This window comes from Sus scrofa, chromosome 12 (assembly GCF_000003025.6).
Source record: "Sus scrofa isolate TJ Tabasco breed Duroc chromosome 12, Sscrofa11.1, whole genome shotgun sequence".
Taxonomy (NCBI): Eukaryota; Metazoa; Chordata; class Mammalia; order Artiodactyla; family Suidae; genus Sus; species Sus scrofa.
Genome location: NC_010454.4, coordinates 61,366,180 through 61,383,891, shown reverse-complemented (window position 1 = coordinate 61,383,891; position 17,712 = coordinate 61,366,180). Strand labels below are relative to the sequence as shown.

General features: G+C 61.5%; 1 protein-coding gene across 2 annotated transcripts; it reads left to right on the top strand.

Annotated features, from left to right (window-relative positions):
• On the top strand, positions 6,857–17,154 carry NATD1 (N-acetyltransferase domain containing 1). 2 transcript variants are annotated; one of them, XM_021068053.1, is made up of 3 exons: positions 6,857–7,323; positions 13,643–13,761; positions 14,898–17,154. In XM_021068053.1, the coding sequence occupies exons 1-3, from the start codon at positions 7,218–7,220 to the stop codon at positions 15,012–15,014; spliced, it is 342 nt and encodes a 113-aa protein (XP_020923712.1). In that variant the 5' UTR covers positions 6,857–7,217; the 3' UTR covers positions 15,015–17,154. The 2 variants fall into 2 exon arrangements, with proteins under 2 accessions (XP_020923712.1, XP_020923711.1); XM_021068052.1 differs by lacking the exon at positions 6,857–7,323 and adding an exon at positions 7,429–7,890.

The window sequence follows — 17,712 nt, the reverse complement described above, 5'->3', positions numbered from 1 at the left end:
TCTGATAAGTAAACATGTAAACAACAAACAGCACAGCAAAGTTTCAGCAAAGATGACCCAAGGGGTGGGGTTTGGGCCACGAGGCCCCTCCTGGCAGGTGCGGTGGGGAGTTCCGGGCTGAGAGGCATGAGGTCGTGTTCTAGCCACAGGACAAAAGAGAGTAATAAATAACAGCAGTAAAAAGAGTAATAGTGATAAGATAACCACTTCCCGAGTGTGGACGGTGTTATTGAATCCTCAAAACAACTCTGACAGAGATATCTGCGAAACACGTCTCTGATAAAGGGCTTATACTCAGAATATACAAAGAATTCTTACAACTCTATCATAAGAAAACAAACAACCTAGTAAAAAAATGGGGGAGTTCCCGTCGTGGCTCAGTGGTTAACGAATCTGACTAGGAACCAGGAGGTTGCGGGTTCGATCCCCGCCCTCGCTCAGTGGGTTAAGGATCCCGCATTGCCGTGCGCTGTGGTGTAGGTTGCAGGCACGGCTCGGATCCCGCGTTGCTGTGGCTCTGGCGTAGGCCGGCGGCTGCAGCTCTGATTCGACCCCTAGCCTGGGAACCTCCACATGCCCCAGGAATGGCCCAAGAAATGGCAAAAAGACCCAAAAAAAAAAAAAAAAAAATGGGTAAGAGACTTGAACGGACACCTCACCAAGGAAGCTGTCCAGGCGGCAAACAAGCCTATGAAAAGATGCTCTCAGCACCTGTCACAGGGAAATGCAGACAAGACATCGGAGAGCGTCTGCCACACCCGTCAGAACGGCGGAGAGAAAACGGCTGGCAGCTCCAGACACTGGCCAGGATGGGCAGAAGCTGGAGCCCTCGCAGGTTGCTAGTGGGAATGCTTAGTGGTCCGACCAACACGCAAACAGGCTCGCAGGTCCCAAAAAACCGAAATATAACCAACCCCCAGCTCAGCTGATCTACTTACTCCCCAGAGAAACGAAATCTACACATACACACACAAAACACGGAATGCAAGTTTTGATATGTTTTTGTCTTTTTGGGGCCGCACCCACGGCATAAGGAGGTTCCCAGGCTAGGGGTCGAATCGGAGGTGTAGCCGCCTGCCTGTGCCACACAGCCACAGCCACACGGGATCTGAGCTGCACCTGGGACCTACACTGCAGCTCATGACAACGCTGGATCCTTAACCCAGGGGTGGACTCTGAATCCTCATGGTTCCTAGTCGGGTTTGTTAACAGCTAAGCCACGAAGGAAACTCCTCTAAACAAGTATTAACAGCAGCCTCATTCACTATAACTACAATCTGGAAAGAACTCAGTCAATTCTTTTTTTTTTTTTTTTTTTTGCCACAGTGTGCAGCAGCTTGAAGTGGGCGTTTCAGCTGCCAGACCAGGGACTGAACTAAGGCTCAGCAGTGAAAGAGCTGAGTCCTAACAACTGGGCCATAAGGAAGCTCCCAGAACACAGTGGATTCACTTCTCTCTGGGCCTCAGTTTCCACCTCCAGGACCTGGAGCTCCGGTCAGGGAACAAGAGGGACCAGGGCTCAGAAGGTGCTGCCTGGGCCTTGGCCCCACCAGCCCGACACCTGCTCGCTGTAAGGAAGCGAAGTCAGCAGCCAAAGAGAACAGTGTCTGGGCCTCTGCTGCCCCATCTTCTTCTTCTTTTTTTTTTTTTGCTTTTTAGGGCCTCACCTGTGGTATATGGAGGTTCCCAGGCTAAGGGGTCTCATCGGAGCTATAGCCGCCAGCCTACGCCACAGCCACAGCCACGCCAGATCCGTAACCCACTGAGCGAGGCCAGGGATCGAACTTGCAACCTCGTGGTTCCTAGTCGGATTCGTTTCCGCTGTGCCAGGGTGGGAACTCTCAGAGGCTGCATTTAGAACTGACTCCCATGCGGACAGTGAAGGACCACGTCACAGGGAAGGGCAGCCAGGGTCTTGCCATCTGCTAATGACGTCATGGTGTCCACTCAGTGGATGAGCCCACACCGGGCAGAGGGTGGGCCTGGCACGTGCTGGCATCAACAGGGCTCAGCGCTCACTGCTGAGTCAGAGGATTAGCTCTGGGCTTAAAAAAGGGGAAGAGGAGTTCCCGTTGTGGCGCAGCAGAAACGAATCAAACCTCTGTCCTCGATCAGCGGGTTAAGGATCCGACGTCGCCGTGAGCTGTGGTGCAGGTCCCAGACGCGGCTCGGATCTGGCGTGGCTGTGGCTGTGGTAGAGGCCGGCGGCTACAGCTCTGATTCGACCCCTAGCCTGGGACCCTCCATATGCCACAGGTGAGGCCCTAAAAAGACAAAAAAAAAAAAGAAAAAAGAAGAAGAAAAAGAAGCCTACAAAACAGTGAATATGATTTCACTTCTTTTCTTCTTTGGTTTGATGCGGAATCTCATTTCCCAGACGGGGGATGGACCCCAGGCCGCAGTGGTGAAAGCACAGAATCCTGACCATTCGACCACCGGGTAACTCCCAATATGACCTCACTTTTGATGGGAAAAACACCTCCTGTGTGGAAAGCGCTCATGTGGAGAGTTTCGATGCGTCCTTCTAGAGCAGAGCAGGTGCTCGATAAACACTGCCCAGCGAGAGTGAGGGCAGGGAGGACAGAGTGTGGGCGGGCCTGGCATCGAGGGGTGTCACCTCTGAGGCGGGGTCTGAGGGGCTCCCCTCCTTGATATTCTTCTGACAACTTCAGTGGGCACAGCTGAGGCCTTAGAAGGAAAACAGAGGTGCCCCCCCTCCACTGGGGTGCAGACGGGGGAGGGGTGGGGCTCCCTGGGCTGGACGTGGGCTGGTGACAGCACAGGCGCCCCACCCGCCACCCACACCACACAGGGAGGCCCAGGGCGGCTCAGACACTCAATCCAGACCCAGACCCCTTATCTCCTTTCACAGACAGGAAACCAGGGCTGCAGGGCTTGGGGCTATGAGAAGCCAGGCTGTCGCCACCGGCCCTCCCTGGGAGCCGCTTCCCCTCCCCCAGCCTCAGTCCCCCTCCCCCGGGGTGGCGGGTGGGGCACCTGCGGCCACTGAGCCTGGCTTTTAGGATTCTTTCTTTCTTTCTTTCTTTTTGGCTGTTTAGGGCCACACTTGCAAAATATGGAGGTTCCCAGACCAGGGGTCGAATCATGGCCTACACCACAGATCCCTGGGGCGTCTGCGGCCTACACCACAGCTCACGGCAACACTGGAGTCTTAACCCACTGAGCAAGGCCAGGGATCGAACCCTCCTCCTCACGGATACTAGGTGGGTTCCTTACCACTGAGCCATGACAGGAGCGCCTACTTTTTTTAAAATAAAAGGAAAAAAGCACAGAAACGAAAACCTCAGCCATGAAGGATAAGCTGGCCTTCATTTTATTTTATTTTATTTATTTATTTTTTTGTCTTTTTTGCTATTTCTTTGGGCCGCTCCTGCGGCATATGGAGGTTCCCAGGCTAGGGGTCGAATTGGAGCTGCAGTCCCCGGCCTTCGCCAGAGCCACAGCAATGCTGGATCCGAGCTGAGTCTGCAACCTACACCACAGCTCACGGAAACGCTGGATCGTTAACCCACTGAGCAAGGGCAGGGATTGAACCCGCGACCTCATGGTTCCTAGTCGGATTCGTTAACCACTGCGCCACGATGGGAACTCCTGGCCTTCATTTTAGAATTCTACTTACATACACACTTGAAAATTTCTCATATCAAAAAACAAAGAAGAAAACCTAAGATCCCTGATCTCCTCAAACCCTCCCACGGCCCCTCCTGCTCAGCATAAAAGCTGAAGACCCCATGTGACCTCAGGTCTCTAAACCCACCCCAGGGCCTTTGCACTGGCTGTTCGCTCCGGCCTGCGCTCCTGACAGCCGCTGACTCACTCCCTCAGCTCCTTCAAGTCTTTCAGTAAAAGAGCTGCCCTCTGTCAGCTGAGGTCTGAGACTCCTAAAGCACGGGCCCCTCCCTCTGCGTCTCTGGGCCCCGACCTCCCTGAGCGCCCGCATTCACTCACTTCCTGCCCGAGTGTCTCGCCCTCCCTAGAATATCTGCTCCCGAAGGGCAAGGAGTTTGGTCTGTTTGTTCACTGCGTGCCCCCTAAAATAGTGAGAGGCATACAGTAGGTGCTTACTAAATAATTGCTAAGTGAATTAACGGCTGAATAAATGACACTCGATGGACACGTGGCCCAGTCTCCCTGTGGCCCCACCAGGCTCTCAGGGCCCATCCCCCAGACAGCTCTGCTGTCTGCCTTGGGGGTCACCTCTGGGACCCGTGCGCTTTGGGGCCCAAGGACAGAGCAGGAGGTCCTTTCCACGCTGTAGAGACTGATTGTTTCCTTTATTCTTTGACTGATCCACTGCCTGGTTCCACAAGGGATTTCTGCAAGGGTTAAAGACCCCACAAGCTAACAGACATTTATTTATTTATTTATTTAGTCTTTTTGCCTTTTCTTGGGCTGCTCCCGTGGCACATGGAGGTCCCCAGGCTAGGGGTCTAATTGGAGCTTTAGCCACCGGCCTACGCCATAGCCACAGCAACGCCAGATCCTCAACCCACTGAGCGAGGCCAGGGATCGAACCCACAACCTCATGGTTCCTAGTCGGAGTCGTTAACCACTGCGCCACAACAGGAACTACAGCTAACAGACATTTAAAAGTAGGAGTGCAAGAAGGGAGTCCTCACCAGGGAGGATCCTGGGCTCTTACGCTGACCTGGCCTGCACTTGGCCCTTCCAGGTGTCTCCCCTGGACCCAGGCTGGCTGGGAGCTTCCACGAGGGCTTTTCAGGGGAGGGGATGTTTCAGCAACAGCACGTTGCAAAGGCCCAGTGTGGGAAACAGCACGGCCAGTTAACAGAATTTCCAGAAACTTGTTCTGGCTCCCCACACCACTTAGGTTCCTTGGAAAGACAGAAGTCACCTGAGACACACACGCCAGGTGACATCTTGCTCAAGGTTGCAGCCAGCCCTGACTCAGCTCCGCAAGACCCCTTCTGAGCCCAGGAGCCCGCCCTGTCTCCTGTGTATGATGGCTCACTCCTCAGTCTTGTTTGGTTTCCAAACACACCTGGTTTTTGTTTGTTTGTTTGTTTGTTTTAATTAATTTATTTATTTGCCATTTCTAGGGCGGCTCCCACGGCATATGGAGTTTCCCAGGCTAGGAGTGGAATCGGAGCTATAGCCGCCGGCCTACACCACAGCCACAGCCACAGCCACGTGGGATCTGAGCCGTGTCTGCGACCCACACCACAGCTCACAGCAACGCCGGATCCTTAACCCACTGAGCAAGGCCAGGGATCGAACCTGCAACATCCCGGTTCCCAGTCGGATTCATTAACCACTGCGCCACAACGGGAACTCCCAAACACACTTGTTTTTTTAAAAAAAATCTGCTAGGCTAGTATATTCTCCAGAAATATGTCCAAACGAAGGACTCAAAACCAAACAATAAGAAGAACGGCAATAAAAAAAATGAACAGGCAAAATACTTACACAGGCACTTCGCAAAACTAGATAACGAAACAGTCAAGGAGGGGACACACAAGGTTTAACGCCATCAGCCTTCAGGCAAAGGCAAGTTAAAGCCAGAGCGCGACCACCTCATAACCGTCAGGGGAGCTAAAATCAAAAAGACTGATGACCCCAAGAATAACTCTCAAAACTGTTGGCAGGAGTGGAAAACGGACCAAGCTCTTCGGAGAAAGGTCTGGCAATGCCTCATAAAACTCACTGGTACAAGGCAGCCTCGCAGACGCATGTTCACGAATGTCCACCAAAGTTTTACTCCTAACAGTCAGAATCCAAAAACCACCCAAATGCCCATCAACAGTGGCCAGATAAACAAACGATGGAGGACGTTTCCAAGCTGCAAAGCAGGTTAAGGATCCAGCATTGCCACTGCTGTGGCATGGGTTTGAGCCCTGGCCCAGGAACTTCCACATGCCCCGGGTTCTGCCCAAAATGTAAATAAATCGTGGAATATGCACACAATGGAATATGATTCTGTGATGGAAAAGATACTCCCAACAACGTCTCCCAACAGCGTGAGTTAATCTCACAGAGAAAATGTTCAACAAAAGAAACTGGACCCTGAAAGCACACACTGCATCTGCTGGAGTATTTATTTACTGATTTATTTGCTGCGCCCACTGCATACAGAAGTTCCCAAGTCAGGGACTGAAACTCTCCACAGCAGCAACTTGAGCCGCTGCAGTGACAACGCTCGATCCTTAAGCCCCTGTGCCACCAGGGAACTCCTCTAGCTGCTTTTCACACGAGGTTCCAGGAAAAGCAAATTAGAGAAGGAGAGTGGTTAGCTCAAGGGGTGGGGTACTGACGGGAAAGGAGAACGCAGTGTTACTTATCTGGAGGTAGGCGGTGGTCACCAGGCAGTGACGTCATGCTTGCACCTGCATTAACAGACTAGTAAAAAGTCACCTGGAGTCATGCGACTCCGGGGGCAGCTTTTGGTGTGACAAGTGGAGAGGGGGCCAAAACTCCTTTCAGAAAAGAAGCCTGGGCTCCCACCTCTCGCAAGAACCTCGCGCTCTCGGGACTCAATTTCCCCCTCTGCGAGTGGATCCGGGGAGCTCGAGGCACTTCCCTCACTCCGTCCCTGGCGGAGAGGTGACATTTCACCCGACCCCGAGCGATAGTTCCGGGAGTAATCCCGACGCAGCGTGGTGTGACCCTCGCAGGTCTCTCACTGCCCCGGGCTACTGTCCTCTCGGTGAAAGGCAGTCAGGCGCACCTACTTCCCAGGGTCTCGGCGAGTCTCCAAGGAGCGCTTCCTGCAGCTTCCGGGGCTTGGCTGCGCTCGGGCACACAGCAAGCGCTTAATAAGCGGTGGCTGCGAGGGGATCGGCGGGAACTGCCCGGTAGGTCTTCACACCTTTTTGAGAAGCGGCCGCGGGGCTGGGGGGTGGCGGGGCGGGGGCCCCGTCTCAAGCGGCCCGGACGCCAGAGGCCCAAGGGCCCAGGCGCGGGGCTGGGAGCCGCGCGGCGCCTTTAAGAGCCGAACGGAATGTATCAAAACAGAGCGGCCGCGCGCCCACTGGCCGCGCGCCGCACGTGACCGCACAGCTGATTTCCTGCTCCCCCCTTTTTGTTGCTGCCGCCGCCGCCGCCGAGTGTCAGTTTCTGAGCCGCCGCCTGCGGTCGGCCTCCCGGTGCGGGTCCGCGCGCGCCTCCTGCAGAGCCGGCCCCCGGCCCCGCTGCGCTCCCCGGCCCGCCGCGCGCCCCCGGCCCGGGTCCGAGCGCCCATGGCGCAGTCGCCCGCCGCCGTGCCGCCGGGCGCGCCGGAGCAGGGCTGCCCCATCCGCGTGGAGCACGACCGTCGTCGCCGCCAGTTCACCGTCAGGCTCAACGGTAACGCGGGGCCCGCCGCCCCGCCTTTTGTCTGCGCGCGCGACCGCGGCGCGCGCTGCGAAGCCGGGGACGCACTCCTGGGCTTGGCGGGGGCGGGCTACCGGGAGAGGCGCGCCCACGCGGGGCAACCGGGGCGGGCAGGGCTCCGGGGAGGCGGAGGCAGGCGCCGGGAACCCCGCACCTGCTCCGCCCGGCTCTTTTCCGGGCTGCTGCCTGGGTCCTGGGAGCGGGTGGGCCGCGACCTTCCCCTTCCCCCGTGTTAAGTGGCTGCTGGCTGCCCCTGGGAACCTTAGCTTTTCTGCACCGAGGGGGTTGAAAGAATCCGCTGGGCGCACCCGAGGCGGACAGCGGGGCTTCTGCCCTGGAGGGAGGCAGGGGGGCGATGTCGCCATCAGACCCCAGCGGCTCTGAGACTTTGGCCAAGTTGCCTCATCTCTGTGCGCCCCAGCGTCTCCATGTCTACAGTGGGAATAACACCAGGGCACAACTACTGGCTGATTTTAAGGATGAGATGCCACAGTAGGAGGAAGGCTCAGAACAGTGCCTGGCGGCACAGAGTAAGTGCAGGTAAACACAGGCTGGTCATTGTTTTTTAAACCAGAAAGCAAAAATCTTCGTTTCCTGTAAAGAACGCTTCCATCCCCTACTAACTCACAGGCCCTCTGCCCAAGAGGTTTGGGGATGGAAAGTAGAAAGATAAAATGGAGAGCTGAACCCCCTTCTGCTTTAACGACTTTTTTCCCCTCCAAGCCAGGCCCCCTGTGCGTGGCAGTGTTCAAGCTGAAAGGGCTCTTCCAGGCCGCTGTACCCATTTCTGAGAAAAGAAGGGAGAGGCTTCCTGATGCCAGGCCGTGGACTGAGGCAGAGCGGGGACAGGGGCCCCGCTGGTCTGACTCCTGAACCTGGGCTCTTCCCACCTGCCTGTGGACAGGGTCTGGGCCCTGGAGCAGAGCCGCTGCTCAGACCCCTGTTTGGGCTGAGCTGTGCCCTGAGCCAGGCCCCGCACACCTCTGTTAGAACATCCGTATGATGTTGGCACCCCCTGCCCACATTCAGAGTAAACCCGGGCTGGGGCAACAGGGAAGGAGTGACGTGCCCAGCGTCACCAGTGCCAGGCCACGGGCCGGCAAGTCCTTCCACCCCTGGCGCTGACGGTGGCCCAGCGGGTCATGACACTCAGGGCCCTAGCTACCCTTGTGCAGAGGGGCCTCGTGGCCTTTCAGATCCTCTTTTCTGAGGCTCCAGAGGGGCCTGTGATTCCCTCGGGGGGCTCAGGGGGCCTTGCACACCCCCCGAGACAGAAGAAGAAGGGGATGTTTGGGGTTTTCCTTCTTTGTTTTCCACATGAGTAGAGCCGGAGGAAGCGCCTCCAGAACTGGCTGTGGTCAGAGCTGGACGTGCCCAGCCATCTTTCTAAACTCGCCCCCTTCCAGAGCCTGCTGCCCAGCTGGCTAACGATAAAGTGGACTGGGCTCCCCAGCCAAGCCCAGGAGCAGCTCCTCTCCAGCCTGCAAGGTGGGGCGGTGCAGCCAGGTGCAACCTGGTCTGGGTGTGTCTGTGGGGGGCAGAGGGCAGGAGACGGGTCGTCTGAGCCTCCCCTCCCCCGCCCCCACCTCAGCTGAGAAGGGGAGCAGGCTGCCCTGGGTCAGGCAGGCCCTGGAGGCCAGCTCTCAGTGCCCAGCTGAGGCAGGGCCATCCTGGGGTTCCGGGTGGAAGCCTCGGCCCCGCCATCCCCGGGCAGAGCAAGGCTGATGAGCCTCAAGCTGGCTCTGGTTCTGGGGCGTGAAGAGGTTTGAGCAGCTGTGTGCGTTAAGGCCTCGGGTTCCAGGAAGGCCCCAGGCGTTGCTGGGTGGGGTCGGGGACGGGCTCTGCCCACTTTGCAGAGGAGGAGACTGAGGCAGGGAACGTGACGGACGGCCCGGGTTGTTCAGCTTAGAGGTGGAAGAACTAGGACTCCTTCCACAAGGGCCTGTTGTGTGCCTACCCAGTGCCAGAGGTGGTTCTCGGTGCCAGCAGCTCGTGGGACTGGCCGTCTCGAGGGGCAGTGGACCAGAAATAGAGTGTAGAGTGTCCTGGCGCCCTCGGGCCAGGGCTGGCGTGGCAGGGCAGGCTGCCGTTCAGAAGCCAGTCTGAGGGCGCCGCTGTCCCAGGCAGGAAGGGGCAGCAAGTTGAAGCCCTGGGTGGCTGGTGCCCACTGGGAGCGGAGGCAAGGAAAGGAGAGATGACACCAAGAGGTCTTGGGGACGGTGGTGCGGGGCCTGGAAGGCATCGTGAGGCCTGGGCTTAGACCCCAGGTGAGGTGGGCGCCTGGGAAGCTGCTGAGCGGAGGGAGGGTGGCACATCCTGGGCAGGACCCCAGCAGGGAGGCAGCCGCCGCCCCAGTCTGGGCCTGTGGCTCCTGGGCCGTGCGCAGGAAGTGTGGGCACGTCTGGCTGGCGAGCAGGGTGCCAGAGCGCTGGTGCTCAGGCTGCCTGGCCTCAGACCCAGGGTCTGAAACGCCGGCCTGTGTGTCTCCACTCCACGGGTGGGAAGCCAAGCCGCTGAGCCAGAGCCAGCCCCTCGCCTCCTAGGCCTTCCCTTCCCCGTCTCAGCCAGGGCTGAGTGTCCCACCTGCCCTGAGGAGAGGGGCCCTTTGGGGGGGTCCTAGAACCCAGAGTCTCCTACGTCCTCCCCAGCACCCCTGTGCCCTGAAAGTGTCTGCAGGCCTCCTGTGCTCAGATCCCAGTTCTGGGGCAGGAGACCCCTGCGTGAGCCCCCAGGGAACCCCGTGCCCTTAGCGTCCTGGGCTGCACTGGAGCAGGTCCCTGGGCAGGGACGGCGGGGGTGCCTGGTGTGGGGAGCCGACCAGCCGGGCCTGTGGGTGGGCTTTCCTAAGCAGCCCCCGTGTCTGCCTCTCAGGCTTCCCAGCTCTGAGCCACCAGCCTGCGGCTCATCCCCAAACCGGGCTCTCAGGTGGGGAGGCCCAGCAAAGCCAGCTGGGGGCCTCCTGCCCCACACATGTGCCCTCGTTTGGCTGCCTCAGCTCCCAGAGGGCGCAGGAGACCCGGGTTCCGGCGTGGCCCCTGTCTGGGTCCCCTCGCCTGTTCAACAGACGCTCTGACCTGCCAGCCTTACTCTCAGGCTGGTGCAGGCAGAGCAGATACGGCGTCAGGAGCGCCCTCTGCGCAGCCCCCCATCTCCCACGCGGACCCGCCGCTGCTGTCCCCCGCTGGCCAGGGAAGACCCCCCCTCTCAGTGACCACTTCTGGTCACTTCCTGGGGCCTCTGATCCTGGGCTGGGGCCAGCGAGGGGCACAAGGGAGGCGACCAGAAAAAAGCCCCTCATCAGCCAGGTCGCCGCCCTCTTCTCAGCATCAGCCACAGCCCGTGACCTGATGCGATTCTCAGGCCCAGGAGGGAAGCACAGTTGTCCTAGGACAGGCAGGGTCTGAGGTCACCTGGCGGAGAGTGGACTGGCCTGCCTTTTGCCCCTGTGGCCCCAAAGCGGCAAGTACTGACCCCGCCCAGAGTGGGGCCTGGGGTCCAGCCAGGCCGTGCCTGGGCTCTGCCCTGGTGCCGAGAGTGGCGTCCCTGGGCCCAGATGCTGCTGACAGGACGGCGGGGCGCCTGGGATGAGGGCTGACCTGCTGGTACCCAGCCCCCAATGCCCTCCTGTTCTGCTTTCAGCCAGTGGCCCCTAAGGAGCCCCGCGCGTCCCCAGCCAGCTCCCCACACGCTGGGCCGCGTGACCCTCTCTCAGCCTCAGCTTCCCCGTCCACGGACTGGGCTGGAAGGAGCCTCCCCGTTCCTGAGGTTCTTGGGGGGATTAGTGTGTGGACAGGGCCGGGCTGCAGCTGTCCCGGTCCTGGTCCCCCGAGGGCACAGGGCCAGGCCTGGGGAGGGGCCGGGCTACAGGAGCCACCAGCCAGCCTCCAGCTCCCGTGGTGCATCTGGCAGAGCGGATGGCAGGTGTTTGTGGTGCAGAGATGTCTTGGGTGTCTGCCTTGGGCTGGGCGTGGGGACGGGGCGGGCACCCCACTCATGTAACCACCAGGAGCTGGCGGGGTGGGCGAAGCCGAGAATCCCCCAGGCCGCCTGGGGTCTGCGGCCCAGTAGCCATTCCAGGAATCCCGAAGCAGCAATGGTGCCATGGCCCCGAGGAGAGGGAGCAGACTGCGGACAAGGGCCCCCACCCCTCTCTGCAGGCGGCCAGAGTGCAGAGCTGAGGTCTGCGCTCTCCTGCCCGCCGCCCCGCCCTGCCGCAGCCTCGCTGCCTCAGGGCCTTTGCACGTGCCCTTCTCCCCTGGACGCCCCCCCCCCGCACCCCTTTGGCTCTTGCCCCTCCCTGGACATCCTGCCTCCCCACCCCCTTCCCTGCTCTTGTGTTTGCCAGTTTATTACCTTTGAATCCTGTGTTGTTTAAAACGATGTGACCTGTCAGTCTCCCTCCTCGAGGGAGCGAGAGAGCGTTCTTCGTTTTCTTTGCTGGAGAGCCTGCCCGACCCAATGCAGGGCCCTGAAGGGTTCTGGGTAATAAAGTGGCCAGAGTGGGCAGGCGGCTTCTCAGTGCCCGGTGCCTGGGTCAGGCCCCATCTCTGCTCTCCGGTCCTGGGCAGGCAGGCAGGCAGCAGTGGAGCCACGGGTGGGCCCGGTCAGGGTGGCAGGCACATCTGGCAGTGCAGAGGTCCAGCCACGAGGAGGGGTGCTGGGGGCCCGTCAGTTGGGCCTGAGAAGGGGAAGGGCCTTCCAGGCAGTGGGAGATGCCTGGGCAGAGGCAGCGGGGTCCAGCCTCATGGTGGACTTGGCTCCCCAGATCTCAGTTCTCCATCTGGAAGTGGGGCCTTGCATTGGAGCCTCACTCCTGAGCTTTGGGGCAATCCAGAAAGCTGGACCCTGGAACAGGGTCTGACCCTCTGTGACACCCAGGACCGCTCCTCGGTAGCTCTCGCCCGTCAGTCCTCTTGGGATGCACGAAGGAGCGAAAAGACACGGCGTGAAAGTCAGAGAAAGATGCTTGGCCTTAATGGGGTGTTTTCTTTCAGGGCCAGTGGATTGTGTGTTGACCTCAGGGCCTTTGCACTGGCCGTGCCCTCTGCCCACCCCTCCCCTGCTCTTCCCTAAGCTCAGGAGTTCTCCCCGGGGAGGGTCTCCCCGACTCCCTTGGCTAAATGGCCGACTCCCCACCCAGCTTGGTTTTTCCCCTCATTCGCTCGCGCCTCCCTGAGAGGATAACCCGCGGAGCCGTCCTCATCAACTCCCGCGGCACCACGTCGGCGCCGTCAGCCCGTCCTGCCAGCTCCCCCTTCAGAACATCACCTGCCTCTGAGCTCTTCTCACTCGGCAGTGCCCCCGGATCCTTACCTGGGCCAGCGCGGCGCTGGTCCGCCTGCTCCCGCCCCCAGCATGTTCTCCTCACAGCATGAAGTTACACCCGCCCCGCCTCTGCCAAGGACCCCCTCCCCTCTCTCAGCCCCTCTCCCCCGAAGAGCCTCCCCCATCTCCTCCCAGCCCCCCTCCTCCGCCCTCCCCTCGCCCACTCCTGCCTCAGAGCCTCTGCGCTGGCTGTTCCCCCAAGCATCACCCCCCCACACCTCTCCGCCTGGCACGTGCACATGCACACACACCTGTGCTCTGCCACACGGTACCTCGCTTTTCTTGCCTGGCCCTCTGACCGGTCCCATGAGGGCAGGCCCGTGCTCTGCCTTGTTTGTCGCCACAAACAGTGCCTGCGGCTCAGTGAGCATTTGCTGGGCAGAACAGGTGGAGGCTGGGCAGGTAGATGGGCAGGCGGAGGCTGGATGGGTGAAGGGGTGTGCGTGGTCGGATGTGCACAGGCGGTGGGGAGCTGGACACTAAGCTTGGAGGAGCTGGAGCAGCCGTGGGGCTGGCGAGGCCCAGGCCCGAGACGGTGGGAAGGCTGGCTGGTTCCCGCCCCCCGCGCCTTGTGTTGCTTTCGTGTGGACGCGGCTGCCACTCCCTCTGGCCTTCCCTGGGGTCTCTTGGCCTGCTCGCTTGTCCCTTCAGGCTCTGGCTCGGCCGGGGACTTGCTGAGCCCTGCTCTACACACAGCACTGGGCTTGGGTGCTCGGGTGGGGATGCGGGGGCTGGGGGCCTGGGACGCTGAGCCCGGCCACCGCAGCAAAGCCCTCCTGGGGCCCCCGTGCGTTCGAGGGGGCTGTTCTAAGCATGTTACGGAAATGACGTTTTAGCGGTCCAGACACTCTGTTGAGAAGTGTCGTGTTGTGCCCATGCTCGGGGACAAGGAAACGAGGCACAGAGGGGTTATTCCAGATCCAGCTCCATGCTCGGGTCCAGCCTCACCTGCCCACCCTACCCGCAGGCTGTCACGACCGGGCGGTGCTGCTCTACGAGTACGTGGGCAAGCGGATCGTGGACCTGCAGCACACAGAGGTCCCCGACGCCTACCGCGGCCGCGGCATCGCCAAACACCTCGCCAAGGTAGGGGCGTGGGAGGGGAGCTGCTCCCCCCACGGAGGAGACCCGCCCCGGCGGCCCGGCCTCTTTACACGGGCTGCAGCTGTTGCCCACTCCCAGCACCTCTCAGGCTGGCGGCTGGTCCTGGGCCGAGGCCTCCAGGGCCACCGACACCTGCTGCGTGTCGGGAGCTGGCTGGCTGGGCCCAGCATCCAGCAGGTCGTTAGTGCTCAGTGGACACTCTGGTGAATCGGCTGGTGCCCCCTGCGTCCCCAGAGCGCCGCTGACCCCAGGCTGTTACGGTTTGGGCTTAACACGGGGGTGGAGCCTGGAGCGGAGAGTGGGCTCAAGTTTCCCCGAAAGCACAGGCCCCTCTGTCTCCTGCTCCCCCACCTCCACTGCCCGCTCGCCTGCAGGGGCGAGTATCTCCCAGGAGCGGCTGTGAGCTGGTTTGTGGGGCCATCCGTGTTACTGGTGAGGAACCCCAACCGTTACTACCTGGGTGGGGGGGGTCTGCCCATGACGTGGCGATGCTTACCTGTGGCCCCCCCTTTATCTGCAGAGTGGGAGAAGGGACTGGAATCCTGTCACTAAAGGGTCTCAGGTTGAAGCCCGGGGGTCGGGGGCGGGCAGCGAGTACAGACAGGCCTCCGGAGGCCCGGACGGCCAGAGACCAGCCAGGCAGCCAGGCACCGAGTCTGCGCTCAGCCAGGCAGCGTCTGTTTCCTCAGGCCCGCCGCCCCCCCCAGGCTGTCCTCCACTGGTTCAGCAAATGTTAATTAAGCACCAGTGTGTGCCCCCTGCCCCCGCAACTGCTGGCCTTAGGATCCATTGTGAAAACTGAGTGACCTCTGCTGGGGACCATGGGCGCCCCGGCGCTCTGACCCAGCCGACGGGGACGCTTCCAGGAGGAAGCGACGAGTGGAGGGGAGTTTCGGCGGGCACCCGGCCTGTGGGGAGGCAGCCCTGGCGGCGGGCCTTCTCCCAGGGCCGATCCCACCCTCTCCCTCCTTCCCCGCAATGTACCGGAGCTCTCTCCCTCGCTTCCCGACTGTCACGGGGGTGGGACGGCAGCCCCGGGAGAACAGGTGCAGGGCAGGCCGGGGGGCAGGGCCGGGCCCCCGGGGCTCTGACGGCTCTTCTCTCTGCCTGGCTGCCAGGCCGCTCTGGACTTCGTGGTGGAGGAGGACCTGAAGGCCCATCTCACGTGCTGGTACATCCAGAAGTACGTCAAGGAGAACCCCCTGCCGCAGTACCTGGAGCGCCTGCAGCCGTAGCCCCGGCCCGCAGGCGGGAGCCCACCCGCCAGACCTTCCCGCCAGCCCCCTCCCGGCCTCCCCGTGCTCTCAGGAATCCTGGTCCCCGCGGGGGACAGACTCAGAGTTATTTTTGTAAGGACGCTCGTGGCCCCCGGAGGCGGCTGGCTGAGGACGGGCAGTGGTCCAGCCGCCGTGGTGGAAGGGAGGTCCCAGTCGCTCCTGCGGGCGGGACTGGGACGCAGACGGGTCGTCTCTCGGGCCGGTCTGCTCCCCACTCTGGGATGGATGGGCACGGCGGCTGATTTGGGTCCTGCCGACCTGCCCGGTCAGGGTCCTTTGTGCAGACGAGGGGGATGCCCCCGACCGAGGGAGCAACAAGGAACCTTATGTGCCAACTTCTGGGGGCATCATGCCAGGTGTGGCCACCCCCGTGCTGCCCCTTCTCCGACTGTGCCTGGTGCGGGAAGCCGGGGACAGCCCTCCCTGCGGAGAGAGGCCGGGAACGGCTGGACACGCGCACACACACGCAGGACACAGAGTGCAGAGCTGTGCTCTGGCGGGGAGGCTGAGCTAGGAGGTGTCCTAACTCCTCACACCCCCTTTTGTCAGCTCCGCGGGAACCAGGCCCCACCTGTGGCCGCCCCCCCTTCCAGCCTGGGCATCGCGGGCGTCCCCACCCCCTCACGGGCCTCCCTGCTGTCCTGTGGGTGAGCTTTCTGAGAGAGGACCCTTGGCAGCCAGAGCGGGCAGGAGGAAGCTGCCCCCCGGGAACCAGCCTCGCTCCGAGGAAGACACAGATCTGCAGAGGGGTTTCCTTTGCGGCCGCCGGACACCAGGGCGTCTTTGCTTTGCTGCGAGCTCGTGGCCTGTCAGGAGTCCCCCCCCCCCCCCCACAGCAGCCTCCTGGGAATGGCCCTTTGTTCTGTGGGGGCTTCCTTGGGGGGTTGGTTAGGGCTCAGGGTACTGACCTCCTGGTCCCTGGTCCCCACAAGGGCGGAATCCATGCCTGGTCCCCTGTGGGCTGAGACCCGAGTGAACGTGACGAGGCCCCTCCAGGCCTCTGGCTGTCTGGGCTGCTCGTCCCTGCGACTCCGCCACACCTGATGCGTGACTCTGCCCCTCACTGGTCTGCTCCACCCAGGCCCTCACCTCGCCCCTGACACCCGCACAGACACATTCTCACCACGCGGCAGCAGCATCTGTCTGCCCTGCCTGAAGGGCTGGCGGCCCCAGAGGCACTGTCCTCACCTCCTCCCCTCCCAGCCCCCCGCCCCCCCATCCCACTGTAGAGGGCTCTTGGGGAGCCTTTTGGCAGGAGGTGGGCTCGGCTGGGGGCGTCCCCTTCCTGGTACAGTTCCACCCCTACCCCCAAGTTCAAGCACAGACTGTCATGAAAACTTGTCTCCCTTAGCTCAGCGAGCTGGTGCTCGTCCCTCTGCAGCCTTGGGGACAAGGTGACCCAATCCAGGAGGCAGTAACCCATGGAGGGAGTCCTGTTGTGGTGGCACAGGGCACCCCAGGGCAAGCAGTGCACTGAGGAGCAGAGGGCCAGGTGGTACCAGGGGGACCCTGCCGTGTCCCAGCCTGCACCTGTGTTCTGACAGCAAGTGACTCTCTACACCTGGCCGCACATGCACAAACCCAGTACTGGAACGAGGGGTGTGCGGCGTCTCGAGGGCCCTGCAGCCCTTGGCCCGGGGCCCGCTTCTCCCCAGTGGCTGCAGGTGCGTTAAAGCGGCGGCTCCGCCACAGCCCTCGGCCTCCTCTCCCAGGCCGGGCCAGGGTCTGCCACAGACCCGGGCCCTGGAGCCCCCAGCCCACCCCACCAGCACGCCCGATCCCATTGCGGCTGGCCAGTCCCCGGTGCTACCCTGACTGTCTGAGGTCCCAGCCTCCCCCTGCCTGTCCCGGGATATGTCTTTTCGGGAACCCTTGCTCAGGAGGCAGGTCACGTGGCCACTGGCAGGGAGACCCACCAGGCCCCTCCCAGCGGACGGCCCTCCTGCCACGCCTGGCTGTGGGCCTCTCTCTCGCCCTGTTCGGACGGGCGGTAACTCATGTGCCTTTCCTACTCAGGACGTGCTCCAGGTGGCGTCTGGGCCACGGCCGGTCTCCAGACGGATTGCATGACATACATTTCAATAAAAGGTGTGACCCACTTTGGCTCCAGGACTCCTTGTGGAAGGGCGGGGGTGCTCTCCACCCCCACAGCAATCGGCCTGGTGGCCCCGCTTTTACTGATGAGGAGCCCGAAGCTCAGCAGGTGGGGAGCCTGCAGGTGTGAGGGAGGTGGGTGGGGCAGCCTCCCCCAACCCTGCCCCGCCAGGAGCTCTGCATTCCCGTGTCCTTGTCACCTAACTGGCAGCAGGGGGAGCCAGGCTCTGAGAGGGAGGCGCAGGTGATGTCGGGATGGCCCACACCTGTTCCCCCCTGCTGGCCAGGCCACACCTTCTCCCAGGTGCAGGCCCCTCTGAGGCCACTGTCGTCTCCTGGCACTGGGTCCCCCTTGCTGGTCACCAGGAAGAGGTTGCCACGTTCCACCTGCTGCTGCTCTTAGCTGTGCCCTCAGAAGCCTTCTCTTGGGGCGTCTAGCATGCATGCAGGCCAGGGTGGCATCGCTGGGGACACACGATGGAGCCCAGAGCTGAGGCTGCAGTTCTTCCTGACTCGAGTGCCTCTGGGGCCACGCCGTGTCCCAATGGCCAAGGCCATGTGG